Here is a 20,597-nt window from a genome sequence, read left to right on the forward strand (position 1 = left end):
AATAATGGAGTATCCTTTTTGTATTGTAAGATATTTTATAATGAATAAGTGTGCAATTCTATATTTTTAAAGGAGTAATGAAATTAATATGTTAGATAATTTAATTAAGAGTTTAGTTGTTTATCCAATTTATTGAAGCTTCTAATTAGGGTTGCCACCTAATAGAAAGGTAGAGAATCTTTTCAAAATAAAAATAATATAAGAAGAAGATAACAAGCTCTTTCTATGTTTTCATTAGTTGAAAATAAAATAAAGAATAATATTTTGATTTCTATTTTGCGAATTTTTTATTGTCCACACATTGTCGTCAATAGGAAGGATCATTCTGAAATATCGTGATTTCTACGCATCTCGGATTCATAAAAAAGGGAAAGATTGCAAAATTTTAGTTTTTTTTTGTAAAATAACATTATTTAAATTCATCGTGAATTTATATTTATATGTTGGATTATAATTTATGAAATTACATACATACATATATATAAATATATAAATAATCAAATAGGTGTTTGTTTCAGTATCTTCTCTTGTCCCCTTATCCGTTGTACAACAGCCACAAAATCAACATGATTGAAAGTGAAAAATATAATTTGACAAAATTCCCCAAACTGGGCCGTAAATTCATACGGATAACTTATTTTCAATGGGCTAGTCCAATGAGCCTTTAAATACTCCCTTGTACCCAATACCCATGTCTTGTAACTCATGTTGTCACTAATTATTTTTCATGCGTGCATAAAATCAAGAACCGATTGTATCATCTCCCCAAAAGCCCTAACTCAAAAATAAAATATAACTAGTTCAACTTCGGAAGAGCAGATGAGAAAAAAAAATTAAATTTATTGGGTTTCTTAAAAATTATATATTTAAGCGATCATTAATCAGTTCAATAGTGTACAATTTTTTCTCATATTTCTGATTTGGTGGAACGTTTGATTCATGCATGATTATTATTTTGATTTTCCTACCAACATTTCTTCTATCGAGCCTATAACTCAGTGTTTGCATAGTGCAATTTTACTTGACTAACGTGATTTGCAAGTAGACATGCGTAACGGGACGGTTCAACTGGAATCAGACCGAAATGCCCCGTTAAAAACCCGAATTATGACTTATCCTAACGAGTTAATGGAATTTGAGAATATTCATATAAAATTAATAATATGATATTAGTTCGCAACACTCGAAAGATTAACAAATAAAATGACTCGTGAGCTCAAATTCAGCTTGGAAGGCACTCTAATTACATAATCTCATACAATATGAATCAGGTAACACTAACTACACCATCCAGCAAGTCCGAGCCATATTCTGCTCAACCCCCGTGATCATTAATGAGAAACTCCGGTTGCTATGAACGCTTCTTGTACACTAAAATTTCATCGTCAGATTATGGCGAATGTCTTAATTTACACAATTTAGAATCAAAAGATCCCTACATTCTCCCCACACAAACTTTTGAGAGAAACAAAACTTGAGGTGTGAAGCGTGGCCTCAGTCCAACCAGAGTAATGAACCATTTCAAAGCCATCGACTTTTCGACTGGATTTGGACTTGTTGCTGTAAAAAAACAGCTCGAAATCTTCCCACAATATCAGTATGTCACCATCTTTAAAAACTTTTATGGGATACATGGTTTCATACGTTGTCCGAAACATTATGGGGATCACATATTGCTGCGACCAAGATTCATTAACCCGGTAGTCCTTCATCATCCATATAACTATTGTATCCCACGTACTGTACTCGCATAAACATAAGCAGTCCTGTAGAACGACCAGACTTCTCGAATCTGGGAAAATTCTTGGATATGGAGGAAGTGGCGAAAAGGGTTCGAAAATTTCGGTTTCTAGATCAAAACAAGAAATCAAATGGTAGCCATTGAAATCTTGTGCCAGCCAATGAAGATTTCCATTCAGGAAAACGCCCATGGAACTGCGAAGAGTTTGTATTGGACCGCCTAGCGCAACGCTTCTCCACGACCCTGTTCCTAGGGTGTAAACCAGACACTCGACTGAATTCCTCCGAAGATTGGAACAGGACCTTGTTTCATGGTAATTATTCCAAATAACCTTGTACTGCCCACTTATCGAGCTTAACCCGAATCCGTAATGCGAATTGTAAGCATTCTGAACAACGAATTTAGGCTGGGGAAGAGCGATATACTCACGTGTGATTGGATTACATATGTAAAGAGAGTCGAGCCGCGTACCAAAGTCTCGCAAGAATAGAAAACCATTAACGGAACCTTCAATCACTATTCTTGCATCAGGCGAGGTTATGAACGATCTGGGATCGAACTTGTTGACCAGATTATAGTGAAGATCGTGGTTTTGAAGCTCCAAAACGTCCTCAAATTCAAACACTTTCCATAAATCTTCCTCTTCAAATTGATGGGTTATTAGGCCGGGATTCGATAAAGAAAGATGGCATTTGGCAAACTCGGGAGCAGAGAGGATGTCAAGCCATCGCTTGCAGACGTGCTTGCAGATTACGATGGTTCGAATCGGAAGTCTTGAAAGAACACAGGCGATGATTTCTGATGGAAGACTATTCATCAAGAATTAATTGGTTGGTTCTGTGTCTCTTGTATAGAGCTGGGGAATTTGTATGGTCTTTATTCAGAGGTTGATCCAGAGGAGATGAATTTACGAGGATGATTAAAAACAAAAAAAAGATACAAAAAATCTCAATTTTATTCAAGATGTGAGATTTGAGTGATTCAAAAGAATTAATAGGGTTGAATCTTGAGGATACATTATGTGCTTTGACTTTGAAATAATCAACCAGTTTAATTGTTGGAAGTTGCATTCCAAATGTGACGTTCGAGCAGCCGCCCGCGTGTTAACAGTAAAAGATCAAGAAGCCCACAACACAGAACATGCCCACAAAGTACATGAGCTCAATCAATGACATGACAAGAAAGTAAGCCTGAAGTGTTGAAGTCCATGAAAAAAGCTCATGACAAACATTTTCATAATTGCTTGTAGCTAACAGAAGGAATAATAATTGTTATGTATGTTATAACAAACATGCTAAGTGTCAAAATATATTCTATATGTTATACATAAATGTACACGAGACTCTGTAAATGTAAGGACAATCAAATCCATTTCTTGAATTTTCTCTCTCGTTTCTTTAACTCGCTACACATTGTTTATCTGACAGAGATGTATGTGTTTGGAATTTTTTCATGCCAGCAAAATCCGGTGATATATTTTTACATTCTCCCTTTATAACTCAGCGGGAAAATCGACCTTACACTTGGGATTTTGCACCTAATGCTTTGCTAAACAGCGGAAACTTAGGACAAAACAGGAATTTAGAGTCGAATTAATCATAACTATAGATGAAATTCGGGAAAATTGGGTAGGCTGGGTCGGAGCAATCCACCAAATCGGATATGAGTTTTTGTTTAGGAAAAATGAGCAAGGGATGTATTTGTATGATATGGCTTCAACTGTAACATGCAAACAAGGAAATGAACTCGTGAATTGACATCGGAGGGGTATCCGGCGTAGCCACTCTGATACTTAAGTAAGTAGATTAAAATGAAGAAGAAATTGACTACATATATTTGTGAATATACGTGAGTGTCAAGAACTTAGAAACAAAATATACGGATCCTTCAAATGTAAAACATATATGCTTATTTATAGAAGGAAAATCACATGATTACCTTGTTTTCAGCGTCCACTTACTACTTATGGTAAGATGGCTGCTCATTTCCTACTTCTAACAACTTGTTCTGACACGCCAACCTTTGCGATTCTGACAGTAATGATTTGCAAGCATCTCATACTGATGCACTCGAGTGAAGTGTTGTTTTCGAGGTAGTCCGGTAGAAAAAGCCTTCCGGGAGATTGTATGAAAGCCCGGGCTTCTGACAACCCAGGGAGAAGATGTCACGGGTATTCACCTGCCCGACCTCTGACGAACTCTTCCTGGAGCTTTATCCTGATTTGGGCTATCACCGGGTATCAACTCTCATAATCGTCAAAAAAATAAAAAAAATTCCAGTTACACATCTCAAGTAAAAAGATGATAATAGCATAGAATTCGATATCATCGATCCCTTATTTATCTGCATAGAGTGGGTGTTGGTAGAAGATGGATGAAGCCCCGTGAATAACAGAGTCCAAGGGGTATGTGCTCTGACTTGCATTACCATAGTGTATAACAAGCTTTAACAGACAACCGATGAACAAATATTACAAATTACAGAAATCTACGAAAACGACTCACAATTCACACATCATAGATCATGTCTGCAGCACCACACTTCAATATTACATTGACTAAAGCACTTCACGTGAACTCGTCCGCTCAAGAAAACAATATTACGTCTTCACCAGTGAAACTCTTGAGCGAGAGAAAGGTCGAGCAGTGAGGTATGACCTCTATCCATCCAGGTTCGTTCTGAATAACCAACTCAAGTTTTTGACAAGTTTCGGTCTTGCTGCTGAAATAGAATAGGTTATTATTATCCCAAGATAGCAATATTTCACCATCTTTAAAAGCTTTGATTGGGTAAACTGCTTCAAAATATGAACCAACAAACTCCTCTGAATTAGAAATAACAAATTGCTTAGTCCAAGATTCCCCCACCCCATATTCCTTCATCACCCATTTAACAATAATATCCTCATCTTCCGAGCTATTATCGAGAAAACACAAGCAATCATCCAAAATTCCCAAGGTTCCAAGAGCTACTGGCCCTAGTGGTGGTGGAGGTGGAGGGAAGGGCCTAAACGACTCGGCTTCAAGATTGAAACAAGAAATTAACAAGTCGACAGACTCGCCATAATCATGTAAAAACCCGTGAAGATTTCCATTTAGGAACAAGCTAAAGGAACTGAGATAATGTCCAAATGATGGGCCTGGTTCAATACTTATCCATGACCTTGTTCCAACTGTGTATACCAAACACTCATAGTTTTGAAGACCCGAACGTGGCCCTGCTTGGTGATCGTATGAATGCCTATGGACATTCCTAACCACCTTGTATTGGCCACTAATCTTGCTTTGTCCAAATCCATACTCAGAAAGGTGGGGATATTCGACAACAGTTTCAATCCCGGGAAGAGCAATATACTCACGTGTGATCGGATTGCATATGTACAGAGAATCATAAGGTTTGCTTGCAAGATCCTGCATGCAAATCAAACCATCAACCGAACCCTTAATCCATATATTGGCATCACAGGCTCCAATAGACTTGCTGAGGTCAAATTCCATCACTTGATTGTAATGAAGATTGTGGTGCTGAAGCTCGAATTCGTCTTCGTCTTCAAGTTGGAATATTTGGCATGAATCTGAGTTCATGTCAGATCCACGTCGACGGATTACTAGGCCAGGGGTTGATAAAGGAAGATGGGATGCGGCAAAGACAAGAGTTGAGAGTAGGTTGAGTAATTGCTTGCAAACGCATTTGCAGCTTTGGATGGATCTGATAGGGAGCCTCGAGAGAATATTGATCATGATTTCTGATGGTAGATTAAGCAAGAATGGACTTGTACACATCCTTTGATTCATTTTTCGTCTTTTATTTCTATGTAAAATACTTTGCTGGGAGATTATAAGTTTGCTGGATGTAAAAATTCAGAAATTAAAAGAAAGACGCAATTATTAGCAGAAATTAGGGAAAGCATCAAATGACAAACAAATGATGATACGCTAATGTAAGATCAATCTCACACAATTCTGAAATATATCTGAAGATGGATAAAGAACCGCAAGGCTCCCTCTTCTCTGGCAAGTTTCTGCGTTCGGTCTTTGACTGGTTTTTTTAAAACTTAATTTTTTTTCAGTTTTTTAAATTATTAATTTTTTTGGACATTTGTATCTGAATATTTTTAAAATTTTACAACAAATATTACTAAAAATAAATAGTATTATTATTTTAAAAATAACTTAATTCCAATATTCATTAAAATATTATTAAAAAATGAAAAAAAAGTTGGACTCTTTTATTTAAAATATTATTCAACACAATCTCTTTAAAAAAAAACACAAAATACAAAGAAAACGAATTACGATAATCGAATATAGTCGTTGGTGCATAATTTTGCCGTTTGAAAATAGCCGTTGGTGATAATTAGCGACGGTTTTTGAAAAACCGTCGCAAATAGCGACCTTTTTTTAAAAAAAACAGACGCTTTTCACTTTGCGACGGTTTTTCGTAAACCGTCGCAAATTTCGAAATAACGCCGTTCTTTCTGATGAATTTCTTGGCTGCCATGTCAGCCAAGATTATTAATTCTTGCGCCCACATTGGTGGACGAAAATTAATGGGTATTATTAACACCCATTAATCAATCAATGTGGGTGTCCTTATTAAAAAAGACTTGAGACTACAAACTCTCTCTTCTCTGACACGTTTCTGCGTTCGGTCTTCGACTGATTTTTTTAAAACTTATTTTTTTTTTCGTTTTACTAATAAAATGATTAATAAATGATTGTGATGATGGTGTAAAAATAATAATAATAGTAATAATAAAGCTTTTAAAAAAATTAAAAAGAACACAAATTCAAAAAAATTGCATGTACAAATATACATGAATTTTAAGACGATTTATCTTTCAAATTATTGTACTTGGACTTCAATTCTATTTTTTGTACGTGGTCTCAAGTCCCATTGTTTTTACATAAGAGATGTGCTCAAGTTCTAAAATAAGAATTAAAAAATAAAAAATAAAAAAATGAAATTTTGAAAAAAATAAAAAATAAATAAATTGATCGACATACATACAAATTTTTTGAAAGTCAAACCAACACATTTTTAAATAAATAAAATAAATTGTTTAAATAAAAAAAATTGTGCATCACAAATTCAAGAATTTTAGTACAAAAATTAAAAAAATTTCATCTTCCAACCAATATTATTGTCTTTTCTTGATCATATTACTAATAAAAAAAAAAGTAGACCGATATGCACAAACTTTCTTCGAAAATTTAAAAACACTTTTGAATAAATAAATAAATTTAAAAAATAAAAAGAGTATATTTTTTAAAAAGCTAAATTGCCTAATATTTTACAAAAAAAGATTTTTTTTTGAAAAAATTTGGTCGAACGATTCACCATTTTAAGATCTGTCTTTCAAACCCCTCTTCAACGCATAATGCAAGGAAAGGAAATTGAACAATTTCTTTTTTCAATAATAAAAAATTGAGTGATTAATATTGTAATTTAATATTCAATCATTTTTGGGTGTCACCCTTCCTCGAATCCACAAAAATAAAATGGAGCTGTAAAATTGCAGCCAAACATTTTCCAATCCCATCCAGGCAACCAAACATAAGACTTGATTGAACATTCAGTGACTGCTTTGTGTTTTTCAAAAAAGTTTGCACTATCATAAATCTCTTGATCTAGCATCATTATATCTCCCAAAAATAGAATGGTATCAAGTTTAAGAATACGTTAACCCACAACGATTCTCATGGAAGATTATTGATCGAGAATTAATCGGCGGCTTCTTCATCTAATTTGGAAGTCTCTCTCGTTGCATATGTCATATATGTGTCCTTTGGGTACGTAGCCACTCGCCACACGTTGTTTATCCCATAAGATCGTGCGCATTTGGATTTTTGTATGACGGGTCAACATGATCACATACTGTATGCGACCAAGATTCCTCAACCCGGTACGTATTTCTTCATCATCCATATAACTATCAGATCCCGCGTAACATTCTCACATGAACATTATAAGCAGTCCTGTAGAACAGAGGCTTCTTGAATCTGGGAATTGACTTGGACATGAAGAAAGAAAGATGGCATTTGGCAAACTCGGAGCAGAGAGGATTTCAAGCCATCGTTTGCATAGTTGCATGCGCATACGCTGGTTGGAACAGGAAGCCTTGAAAGAATACATGCAATGATTTCAGATGGAAGACTATTCATCAAGAATTAATTGGTGGCCTACTTCGGGTATGTATCTGTATAGATCAGCTAGAGAATTTTTATGCTCTATATCCAGATGAGATGGATTTAGGAGGATGATTTAATGAATTTATAGTTGCAACTATATTTTTGAGAAAAAAAAAATTACAAAAGAAAGTACAAAAAATTTCAATATCATTCAAGATGTGAGATTAGTCATTAGAGTTTGATATTTGGAAGTTGCATATTCCATATGTGTGACGTTGAGTAGACACGGCATTTAACATCAAGTCGGGATATCACAGTGTTGTTCAAAATGGGCTTTTGTATATAACTTGACATGCTTGTTCTTGACGTAGACTTACGTTCTAAAAATATAATTCGTAGATGTATTTTCTTTCTGTTTTGAAAATTCGTTTGAGAATGACTCTTTATTCATGATATATTTCCCTTTAAGATTGGTCAAATTCTATGTTCAAGCACTCTTGGAATTTGATTAGATACGGGAAAAGATTTTCAAAACTATGGTTCTTATACAATAGGATTATAACCAAAGTATGACCTTACTTATTAGAAGATTAACATATAGGGTATGATCTCACTACTCATATTATTAACATTTAGGAGACTGATTATTAGGAAAACTATGTAAATGAGAAGAATTTCATTGATTATTGATGTTATGTTTCAGCGCGTCATGTTCAGCGTTTCACGCTCATACTTATGCTTATGATCATTCATGTTATGTTGACAAGATTATGAAGTATGAATATTCGTTTTGCTTCAAGTTATAACGTGGTAGGTAAATTTTTATGGATGCCTCGAGGAGTTTTATTTAGTTATGTCCATTTTAGTTACATTTAAAGTTGTAAATACTTCCTTATATTTTTATCATTTTAAGAATATAAGTTTTAAAAACGATTCTATTTTATGGTATTTATGAAATAAACTAGTTATGATTTGTATTGTTATAGACTTGTTATTTGACGATTATGTGATTGTTAAATAACATCGGTGTTCACTAACTCCATCACAAAATGTGATAATTTGGAATGAAAATTTCGACGAAGGTTACAATATTGTAAATAAGTCAACAAAGAAAACAAGAAGAAAAAGGTGAGAAAAGTAAAACAGTAAATATTGGTTTATAAAATAAATATTACTATCATCAAAGCATTGTAAAGCAAGCGCCCATGGCCTAATGGATAAGGCGTCTGACTTCTAATCAGGCGATTGTGGGTTCGAGTCCCACTGGGCGTGAAGCCCTATTCTACTGGGCAATAGGTTATTTATTCTTTTTAATTTAATAATTGACCCGCTGGCACTTTGGCCCAATAAATAACATATGTTTCAACCTCGGGCCCATCCAGGCCTTGGCCCAAATATCTATCACTTGACAATTCTCTACCGATTCCCTAACCCCCCATCAGGTTAACACAATTAAACCCAAAACAACTACATGAACAACAATGTTCGCCACTCGACTAAATTTATTACTTCCAAATTTTAAAAAATTGTGGGGTTATCTATTAGTCTTTATTGTCGAAATTGGTTATTAAATTTAAAACTCATTATGAAGTCTATCCTTAGATACAACAAATATTTTTGTAACCATATTTTTAATATATTAGTATAAAATATGATATTCAAATTAATTATTTAGATATAAATGAAAAAACTACTACTAAGTAAAAGCATGCAATAGACTCCATTGCCACAAATTTAGGGGAAATTTACAATACATTGTATATATAATGACAATTTTAAACATTTATTATACTTGAGATCGAGTGTAATCAATAGCGGAGACATGATTCAGAAATATATGGAGTAGGCTCCGCCCTCTGTTATATATAATAAGGGTGGCACTAATAGCGGTGAACATTCGGTTAAAATCGAACCGAACTTTCTAAAATCGAGTTAACCATACTTTTTTTTCGTGGATCGAACCGATCGAACTTTACTACAAAAACCCAAACTGAGAAAATTGGTTATTTCGTTCAATAATCGAATTAACCGGGCTTTTAGAAATTTTTTTTAAAAATCAAGTTTTAATTAAAAAGTGTAATATAAAAATTGAGCTAAATAGATTTAAATTTAATTTATAAAAATATATATTGGTAAATCTAGTTGTATTGTCCAATAAAACTTTATTAGAAATTTATAACTATTTATATCTTAATAAAATTTATTAGAAATTTTAATAATATTAGTTTATATATATATATATAATTCGATTTATTCAGTTAGTTTTATGTTAAAAATTGAAATCGAATCGAAATAATCAATATTTAAAATACCAAAACCGAACTCCCAAATATAACGAACCGATTTTTCAAATTAATTCAATTTGATATGTTATTTTGACTGAAATCAATATTTAAGTCGTCCTTGTACTAAATTGATGTATGTCCTTTACTTATCGATGTCTGCTCTATTTTTTAGTATTTTCTATCTTCATTCCTGAAGTTAAGTAACTAGAAAATTTCAGTCATCCCAAAAATTTCCAACAAAAAATATTTTATAAATCTCATAATTATTCAATTTTCAACTATTCTAACTAGAGATTTTCATTCTCAAAATCTCAATCAATTGATTATTTTCCCCAAAATTCGCAACAATATATTTTTTAAGATAAAAATACAAATTCAAAAATTCATATACATCATAACTCATAAGTTAACGTTATCACAACTCAAATGATCTCAACTAAATACTCTGACATAATTTTAGAATTGTCAATTTCAGACATGAATAAAGTGTGATTTATAATATCGTTTTAATTTTAATTTTTTAAAAAAATTATAACCAATAAAAAAAAGATGGAGCTGAAGCTCGTCCCAACCGAAGGGTAGATCATAGATGAGCCCCTGCGTATAGATGAACTGAGATTTGAGTAAAGTTATTATTTAAAAAAAAATTGACCAAAGTTATCGATCAAAATTTCCACACATTATTTATTATTGAAAGGGTTCTACTTAATTAATAAACTATGAACTGGTCCATGCAGTACTCGACTACGAAATCCACATAACTAACTCTACTCCATCAACCACAAATTTTTATTTATTTATTTATTATTACTACGTGGGTCCTAACAATTTGTTACAATTTCTGCTGTAAATGCAAAACTTTATTGTTTATTGGACCACAATAATCAATAAATAAATAATCGAATAATATCTATATATCTTTACTTATATATATATATATAATCATATATCATACAATTATCATCATAATTAAGAATTGTTTCAAGTTGTAGTTAATTTGGATTGAATCTTTCTCTTTCAAGAGAGGCATATGTTCTTAGCTGCCAAGATTATTTCTTTACACAAATTCGAAAGAATCATACACGATTTATATAATTCGATACCATATATGTTATTGATGTAGCCAAAAAATAATATTATTCAAGTGATCAACCAATTCGGATGAACATTCAGTCCAGGCGGACAACCAGTCCGAGTGGTCGGCCGATCATGCTGATCAACCAACCTGGATGGTCATTCAATGCAGGTGTACATGAAATGTAAAATGAGAATTCTATCTAAAATGTGAGGGCTTTGAGCTATTATTCATAAGGGTTTGAGCTGACTCAAAATTTTACTCATCTCAACTTTGTTTTCTTTGTCATGTATAACAATTTAAAATTGGGCTAAAACAATTATAACAATAATCGGACTAAATTAAATGATATCAACTTCGGGAGTCTTCCTTTCCCACATTAATATAGAAGATCCAATTCGTATGTACCTGAATTATTTCTCTTGCTCAGTTATATGAGTAGGTCTCTTGTTAGACCGTCTCATAAATCTTTATCTGTGAGACGGGTCAACCCTACCGATATTCACAATAAAAAGTAATACTCTTAGCATAAAAAATAATATTTTCATGAATGACCCAAATTATAGATCTGTCTCACAAAATACGACCCATGAGACCGTTTCACACAAGTTTTTGTCTAGTTATATAACGTTTATATCAAAAATTTCAAAAGCCAATACAAAAATGACACACCATATAAAAATTAAATCAATTGTACGCATATTGAAGCCTACAACCACTCTAGTACTCGATTACCATAAATGACTTGACAAAGGTTTTTGACTAATTTCCTATTCATTCTTTTAGGGGTGGAAATGGAGCAAAATCCTTAGTGGGAAAAGGAATCCTCTGATTGGGACCTTTGCTAAACATTAAAATAAACAATATCTATAAATAAATACATTATTATCAGTCCAAAGGGAAAAAAAATTTCCTGAATATTGTTAAGTTTTTATGCTTTGGAACTTTAATTAACTTTTTTTTTTGCCATCAGTCTTTCCTTCCAAAGTCTCTTGCGCAACTTGGTAGGTTGGCTCATGGTTTTATGACAACTGGAACAAAGAAAAGCTTTAATTTTTTTATTTATAAAATTATCAAATAAAAGCTGAATCACACACACACACACACACACACACACATGGGATTGGAATAAATTAAAGATGGATTTTTTTTTTATAAAAATATTGTATGAATTTTTTTTTATGAAACCTTAACGATTCAAAAAAGAAAAAAGAAAAAAAAGGTGTAATTAAGAGACTGTGTTTGTCACAGCTGCCTGCCCTAATTGGACAATGCCTCCAGCTATGAGAAATGAATTGGCTGAATTTGACCATTCTTGAAACACACAGTATAATGTAGCATTCATTACTAGTATACTTTATTTTTTTTTTTTAAATTCTTCGATTAATAATATTTTAAATAACAAATATTAATGAACTAGCTAATAAATATTCAGATAGGATAGTTTTTATCCACTAAAATTGTCGGCTTTCGTTTGAGATCATTCATTTTGGGTACTAGAAGCATTGTTTTCAAAACACGATCGAATCGGTTATTTAGGTCGTAAACTGGTCACAGGTCCGGTCCGAAATACTTTCAAAACCCATTTTAGAGGTCAAACATTCAAATCCGGTCGCAACATTATGAAACGGTAAACCGGTTCAACCAGTTTCGAATTTTTTATTTGAAAATTTTATTTTCTTATTTTTAAATCTTGAATTTAATATTTGATTATATGTACATGATTATTTTGAATTTGAACTTCATGATAAATATAATTTCAGTAGTATAATAGTTTATTATTCTCTTTTTTTTTGTTTTTAAAAAATATATAATTATAATTGATATTTTGATTATATGCATATTGTTATTTAAATTTTGATAAATATTTTTTTAACAAAAAATACATACATCTTTTATGTTTTAAAATTTAAAATATTTTATTCATTATATTATATTAATATTTTATATAATATAACATTTTTTCGATCCGATCGTCCGATTAAATCAATCCGATCGATTGAACCGTTCTCTTAAAATAGATGTGTTCGGTTTTAAAAATATTGTTAAAAAACAAATATTCAATAACACAAATATTATATATTTTTGTACTATTCTGGTTTTGATAATTTATGATGTGATTGACCTTGTTTATGTTTTGACCAGAATGAAGTAGAAGTGATAAAGATGATATATTTTCTTCGCAAGTTTGGACTCTCTGTAGTTTGATATGTTCATATGGTGACATCTATGAGCGCCCGTAGAATGTTTACATGAATATTTTGTTAAACGTCAAATCGATCATCCTTTAACACATTGATACTCACGGGAAATTTAGGGTCCGATCCACGCAAGCGTCACTAATCCAGACACGGGCTTCAAAATTACCCTGGGCCTGAAATCACAAATAAGACCGTTAGGAGGGGGCCAGGAGGGTATCCTGGCGTAGCCCCTCCGACGCTCAAGTCAGAGACTGAGGATATATGGGGGAGCAGCTAAGGGCGCTGCTGAAAATAATATAGTGAATGCCATATCGTACGCTCAAACCTGGTATTTATAGGAGAATACATGGGCTTGTCATGGGCCCTTCACCTGTGGGCTACCTGTGGGCCTTAGATATGGGCCGGGGGTTTGGGCCAGATCTTGATGGGCTCATCCATGGGGTATCACCAGTCTCCCCCTCCCGAGTCGAACTGAATCGTAGGTTCAAAGTTCGATTAATGGTGTTGTCCTTGGTTCATCTGCGATGAGGATGTATCGTACCAGAAAAAATTAATTTCGTTTGCCGTTAACGAACGATGTTCACCGCTGCAAAAATTACGGGGATCGACCTGCCCGGTCAGGTCGCGGGGATCGACCTGCCCGGTCAGGTCGTGGGGGTGTGGGGGCAACGCCCCCATAATTTTTTCAGAAATAAGCACTCGCAAGGGTGAGGCCTTGCGTTTTTCCTGCCGTTCTCCAGTCTCCCAAGATTAGGAAACAAATCAAATCGCAATCTTAATCTGGAGGGAAATATATCAAATCAAAACACAATCTCCTCCTAAATGGTAAGGTATGGGCCGAGCTCCCCTATAAATAGAGGCCACCTTCTCATTTCATTCTTACTTCTCTCACAAAAATTTCCGCTGAAATTCATTCACCAGCTCCTCCCTGCCCACGCTTTACCTGCGCGTTAACCCTAGCGCCGCCCCACCACCACTCCACCGTCACTTTAGTCCGCCGCCCCGGCCACCACTGTGCGCCGTCCACTCTCGCTCGAGCCATCGCACGCCTCGTCTTAGCCAGCGCGCGCCTCGCCCGAGCCCTGCAGCGCGCCTCGCCCGAGCCCTGCAGCGCGCCTCGCCCGAGCCCAAGCCTCCCCTCGTCGAGCCTGCCGAGCGCCCCTGCACGAGCGCACGCCCTCACCCCTACACGCTCCACGCTCGCCGCTCGCCCCTGCCAGCTCCAAGCTCGCCCTAGCCCGAGCATCCAGCTCGCCCTCGCCCGAACGCACAAGTGCACGCTCGCCCACATCGTAAGCTCGCCGCCGAGACGCTCTCCCAGGGCGCACACTCGCTCGCCGAGCCGCTCGCCTCTGCACGCATACTCGCCCAGCAACACGCTCGCCCGGTGCGCTCCTCGCCCCGCACGAGTGCACGCTCGCCCCCTGCCGCTGCGTGCTAGCCCAGCGCGCACACTCGCCCGTCGAGCCGCTCGCCTCCGCGCGCCTACTCGTCCAGCAGCACGCTCGCCCGGTGCGCTCGCCGCCCCGCACGAGTGCACGCTCGCCCGAGAGCCTCGCCCCTTCCGCGCACATACCCTGCTACGAGCTCGCCCGGCCGCACGCTCGCCCCTGCCACGAGCTCGTCCCGCCGTGCCACACTCGCTCGAGCGCCGAGCGTCCCACGCTCGCCCAGTATCCGAGCACCAGCTCGCCCCTCGCCCTTGCACGCCAGCCCTCACGCGCCGTAACGCACCTTACTCGGCCATTCTTGGGATTTTATTGCTTTGAGTATTTTCCCCTGCCTCATCCGGGTCAGTTCTCTCCTCTTCCTGTTTGATTATCCTAAGCACTTATGTCTTCTTCCGATTCCGATTCCGAGTCTAGTTCTTTGGGTGGTACTGAGGGGTTTAGCGAGTCTAGCGAGTCCAGCCGGTCTAGCAGGTCCAGCGAGTCTAGCCAGAGTAAGATTTCCCTAGCCGATCCTGATTTTACCGTTGATCCTCCTGAGGAGGAAGTCACCACTCATAGTCGTCCGGGTAAGGAAGTTCGTCACGTGACCCAACAAATGAACATATCTAACGCAGACAACTTGTGGTATGGTCATTTGTCATCCCACATCCCTTCCGGTAGCGAGCCAAAACTTAGAACTTTATGGCACATTCCTTCCTCCCACCAGATTATCATTCCTAGCCCAGAGGACCGGCCCTATCTAGCCCCTAAGGGCTATTATACCTTCTTTCAGCATCACTTTGATGCAGGTCTCCGTTTCCCTTTGTGCGATTTCTTCCAAGAATTAAGCAAGTACTACCAGGTGCATTTAGGTTTACTCACGCCCAATGCTTTCCGTTTGATAAGCTGTTTCGCTGTGTTATTCAGAGCTTTAGGCCTCCCTTTGAATTGCACCACTTTTTCCTACTTCTTAGTTTTGTCCAGGTCAAAAGATGGACCTTTCTACGTAACCTCCCGGTCTGGCCACAAACTGTTCGATGGGGCCCCCAGTCATGTGAAGGACTGGAAAAAATACTTCTTCTTTGTACAGCCACCCAAAGAATTGACTTGCTTTACCGATTGGTACCCTGTCTTCACTAAACCCAAACTTTCCAAGAGTTATAAGAAAGATGAGGAGTACCTACAGATAATGAGTGTACTAGGAGATCGATGCTTTAACATTCCCAAACTTCTATCTGAGGATCTCCTATGTCATGCCGGGTTAAGTCCCGTTAAAATTAAGCTGAAGGAGAATGCTGGTAGATATTCTCATCTGTCCATACTTCTTGTTTTTCTTTTATTTATTATGTTACTTGATAACATTCTCATTTGGTTCCTTGTCTCTGCTTGCAGGTACTAGAGTCATGAACGCCCTATTTCTCCGTGAACTTTCCAAGACAAAGGCCGGGGGTTCTTCATCAGTTTCCCAGAAATCCATTACCCCGGTAGTCACGATGGGCCCAAAGGAAGATTGTTCTGCTGCTGAGAAAAAGAAAACAGGTTCCTGTTCTACCACCGCGAAGAAGCCTGCTAGCTCCCCTAGCTCCCCTACTGCTGCGAAGAAGAAGAAGGCAGGCTCCTCCTCCTCCGCCTCAGAGCGAGCCTCCTCGCCACCTCCTCGCGCCAAGTCCCCTCCTCCGTCTGGTAAGCAAAATGCATCCACTGATCTTAGCCCGTCAGCCCCTCAGCATGGCAAACGCAAGATTTCTGAGATTTCTGTCGTATCGGTCTCTTCTCCAGAGGGGTCCGAGCCCGATGAGGAGCCTCCCCTCGCATCGGCGGTACATCCTCTATACACTTCGGATTCGGCCATCGTGGGGCGGGGTCCTACTCCTCTAGCTCAGAAGATAATGTATCAGCTTCCTTCCGACGCCGATGCAGCGTTCATGGGTTCACTGGGGTGGTCAGACCTCCTCCGCCGGACATGCAGCAGTGTCACCGAGGTATACTTCTCCTTATAACCTTTAGATTGATGTTTAATATACATTTGATCTTCTTATCGTCTTTTCACCCTTATCTACTTATGCAGGGCATGATGTACGTTGGGGAGTTGGCCGAGCGTGCTCACGCCGCTCGATCTGGCTCTTGTCAAGAATTACGCGAGGTTCAGGCTCTCCGCGAACAGCTCCAGGCTACTATTGATGAGATGAAAGTGTCGCATGCCATGGAGCTTTCGGAGTCCCAAGCTCAATTGTCGGAGTCCCAGATCCAGTACGGCGAGCTCTCAAAACAGAAGCAGGAGTCTCAGCGGCTGATAGAGGATCAAGCTAAAGAGATCAAGAAGCTGAAGAAAGAATTAAAGAACTCACAGGCTGAGCTTAAAGACGCCAAGGCACGACATGTTGCAGAAGCCTCCTCTTTCAAAGAGGAATTTCTCAAATCCGAAGAATTTGTCGAGATCTGTGGCCCGAAAGCTTTTCACTACCTGGGGGTGGGTTTCGAGGGTGCAGTCGGCCTTTTCCACGCTCAGGGCTATCCTCCGCCAGGCGCCCCTACTGACTTTATCGACTTCGAGGGCTTCATATCGAGTCTCCCCCCTGATTCCTAGATTGAGCCCCTTTATTTATGTTATTTTCTGCATTGTTTTATTTTCCATAGGATTATGCGACTTTTGGGACGTTTACATTTGGTTCTTTCCTTTGCGCACTTTTGACCTGTACGAACTCGTTTTATTTATGCAACCTTGAGTATTTTGCATTTGAATTTACTGCTTCTCACGAGTACGAACTCGTTTTATTTATGCAACCTTGAGTATTTTGCATTTGAATTTACTGCTTCTCACGAGTTTGTCTCTGATACTATTAACCTGTTAGGGCAAATAAAATCATCACCCTCTAACTCCTCTGCTAGGTGACACCTTAGCAGGAAAATAAAAATCAACCATCTCCACCCTCTAACTCCTCTACTAGGTGACACCTTAGCAGGAAAATAGAAATTCACCATCTCCACCCTCTAACTCCTCTGCTAGGTGACACCTTAGCAGGAAAATAGAAATCAACACCATCACCCTCTAACTCCTCTGCCAGGTGACACCTTAGCAGGAAAATAAAAATCAACCATCTCCACCCTCTAACTCCTCTGCTAGGTGACACCTTAGCAGGAAAATAGAAATTCACCATCTCCACCCTCTAACTCCTCTGCTAGGTGACACCTTAGCAGGAAAATAGAAATCAACACCATCACCCTCTAACTCCTCTGCCAGGTGACACCTTAGCAGGAAAATAAAAATTCACCATCTACACCCTCTAACTCCTCTGCTAAGCCGGGCCTTAGCAGGAAAATAGAAATTCACCATCTCCACCCTCTAACTCTTCTGCTAGGTGACACCTTAGCAGGAAAATAGAAATTCACCATCTCCACCCTCTAACTCCTCTGCTAGGTGACACCTTAGCAGGAAAATAGAAATCAACACCATCACCCTCTAACTCCTCTGCCAGGTGACACCTTAGCAGGAAAATAAAAATTCACCATCTACACTCTCTAACTCCTCTGCTAGGTGACACCTTAGCAGGAAAATAGAAATCAACACCATCACCCTCTAACTCCTCTGCCAGGTGACACCTTAGCAGGAAAATAAAAATTCATCATCTACACCCTCTAACTCCTCTGCTAAGCCGGGCCTTAGTAGGAAAATAGAAATTCACCATCTCCACCCTCTAACTCTGCTCCTCTGCTAGGCGATGCCTTAGCAGGAAAATTTAATTTTTCTCCACCCCAACTCTGCTCCTCTGCTAGGCGATGCCTTGGCAGGAAAATTTAATTTTTCTCCACCCCAACTCTGCTCCTCTGCTAGGCGATGCCTTGGCAGGAAAATTTAATTTTTCTCCACCCCAACTCTGCTCCTCTGCTAGGCGAGGCCTTAGCAGGAAAATTTAATTTTTCTCCACCCCAACTCTGCTCCTCTGCTAGGCGATGCCTTAGCAGGAAAATTTAATTTTTCTCACTTTCATAATACACCACCATTCATGAAATGAAAAGAAGAACTTGATTTTATTGAATTCCAATGGATTACAAAAGAAAGTTTAGAAAGTAAAATACATCGACGACAGAATCAAGAATAATACTTCCTAAGGTGATAAGCATTCCAAGGCCTCTTCAAAGCTTTGCCTTGCGCATTCTCTAAGTAATAGGCTCCAGAGCTCAACCTCTCGACCACCTTGAAGGGACCCTCCCACTTTGGGTCCAATTTTCCCCTCTGCTCTTCTGGCACCTTCCTCAGGACCAAATCACCCACCTGAAAGTTTTTTTGCACGACTCTCCGATTATAAGACTGTGCAATGCGATTCTTATAAGCTTCCAATTGAATGCTGGCAGCCTCCCTCTTTCCTTCCAAAAGATCAAGGTCAGTAGCGCGTCTTGCCCCATTGTCCTCGTCATAAAACATCACCCTTGCCGATTCCAACCCGATCTCAGCCGGGAGCACTGCTTCATTACCGTAGACCAAACTGAAAGGAGTTTCTTTGGTTCCCTCTTTCGGAGTGGTTCGGTATGCCCATAAGACACTTGGTAGCTCATCCACCCAATTGCCTTTGGCCTTGCACAGTCGAACTTTCAGACCCTGTACCAGCGTCCGATTAGTCACCTCCACCTGGCCATTACTCTGCGGGTAAGCTACAGAGGTAAAGACTTGTTGGATCTTCATCTCTTTACACCAAGCTTCGATTTTCGCCCCTTGGAACTGTCTCCCATTATCGGATATCAGCCTCCTAGGTACCCCGTACCTGCATACTATACTCTTCCACAAGAATTTCAGGACGTCGTTCTCAGTGATTCTGGCCAAAGGCTCTGCTTCCACCCACTTTGAAAAATAATCAACTGCTACCAGTAGGAATTTTTTCTGAGCAGGAGCCATAGGAAAAGGTCCCACGATATCCATTCCCCACTGGTCAAAGGGACAGGCAGCCGTGACAGCCTTCATCATCGCGGCCGGCCGGTGATTCAACCGCGCATGACGTTGACAACTATCACAAGACATTACCAATTCTTGAGCATCATGCAGCACTGAGGGCCAAGAATAACCGGCGAGCAGTACTTTTCTTGCTAATGCATAAGCCCCTAAATGATTTCCACAACACCCCTCGTGAACTTCTCGGAGCACATAATCAGCCTCTTTGTAACTTAAGCACCGAAGAAGTGGCCCTGCAAAGGACGTTCTAAACAACACGTCCCCAACCATTACATAGCGTGAACATTTTATCTTCAATTTATGAGCTTCGCGAGGGTTATCAGGAAGCTTTCCCTCTTTCAGGTAATCAATTATGTCAGCCCTCCAATCCTCTTCTTCTTGCTCAGCTGCAGGTGAACTCGTGTGAGGTGTGAGTTCGATTTGAAATACCACATCTCTATTCTTCCAACTTCCCATCGTTCCAGCCATTTTGGCTAGAGTGTCTGCCTTTTCATTTTCTTTCCTGGGAATCTGTTCAAATGTAATCTCTGTGAATTTCTCTCTGATTCTGTTCACTTCTCGAGCATACTCAATAAGCTTCTCATCTTTCACATCATACATCCCCTTCATCTGTTGCGCTACCAACTGTGAGTCAGAAAAAATAAGTACCCGGGTAGCTCCCACATTTATGGCTGCTCGAAGTCCTGCCAAAACAGCCTCATACTCTGCCTCATTATTGGATGCTCGAAAGTCCAACCTTACAGCCAACTTCACTTCTTCCCCAGCTGGTGAAATCAGTACTACTCCCAC

The 20,597-nt window shown here is 38.4% G+C and overlaps 3 protein-coding genes and 1 non-coding gene across 4 annotated transcripts; 2 read left to right on the plus strand and 2 right to left on the minus strand.

Moving 5' to 3' along the window:
- Positions 1 to 1,424: 1,424 nt before the first annotated feature.
- Positions 1,425 to 2,558, minus strand: LOC142554291 (F-box protein At3g07870-like). Its single transcript, XM_075664976.1, has one exon. It carries the CDS (start codon positions 2,556 to 2,558, stop codon positions 1,425 to 1,427), a length of 1,134 nt encoding a protein of 377 aa, XP_075521091.1.
- A 1,541-nt stretch (positions 2,559 to 4,099) lies between these two features.
- Positions 4,100 to 5,657, minus strand: LOC142554412 (F-box/kelch-repeat protein At3g23880-like). The gene has a single exon (XM_075665084.1). It carries the CDS (start codon positions 5,533 to 5,535, stop codon positions 4,327 to 4,329), a length of 1,209 nt encoding a protein of 402 aa, XP_075521199.1. The 5' UTR covers positions 5,536 to 5,657; the 3' UTR covers positions 4,100 to 4,326.
- A 3,414-nt stretch (positions 5,658 to 9,071) lies between these two features.
- TRNAR-UCU (transfer RNA arginine (anticodon UCU)) lies at positions 9,072 to 9,144 on the plus strand. The gene has a single exon. It is a non-coding gene; the product is annotated as a tRNA-Arg (tRNA).
- A 5,731-nt stretch (positions 9,145 to 14,875) lies between these two features.
- On the plus strand, positions 14,876 to 17,450 carry LOC142554292 (uncharacterized). Its single transcript, XM_075664977.1, has 3 exons — positions 14,876 to 16,161; positions 16,256 to 16,845; positions 16,932 to 17,450. The coding sequence occupies exons 1-3, from the start codon at positions 15,267 to 15,269 to the stop codon at positions 17,448 to 17,450; spliced, it is 2,004 nt and encodes a 667-aa protein (XP_075521092.1). The 5' UTR covers positions 14,876 to 15,266.
- The last annotated feature ends 3,147 nt before the right edge of the window (positions 17,451 to 20,597 follow it).

The sequence above is a fragment of the Primulina tabacum genome, chromosome 8 (genome assembly GCF_025594145.1).
Source record: "Primulina tabacum isolate GXHZ01 chromosome 8, ASM2559414v2, whole genome shotgun sequence".
In the NCBI taxonomy this organism is placed as follows: domain Eukaryota; kingdom Viridiplantae; phylum Streptophyta; class Magnoliopsida; order Lamiales; family Gesneriaceae; genus Primulina; species Primulina tabacum.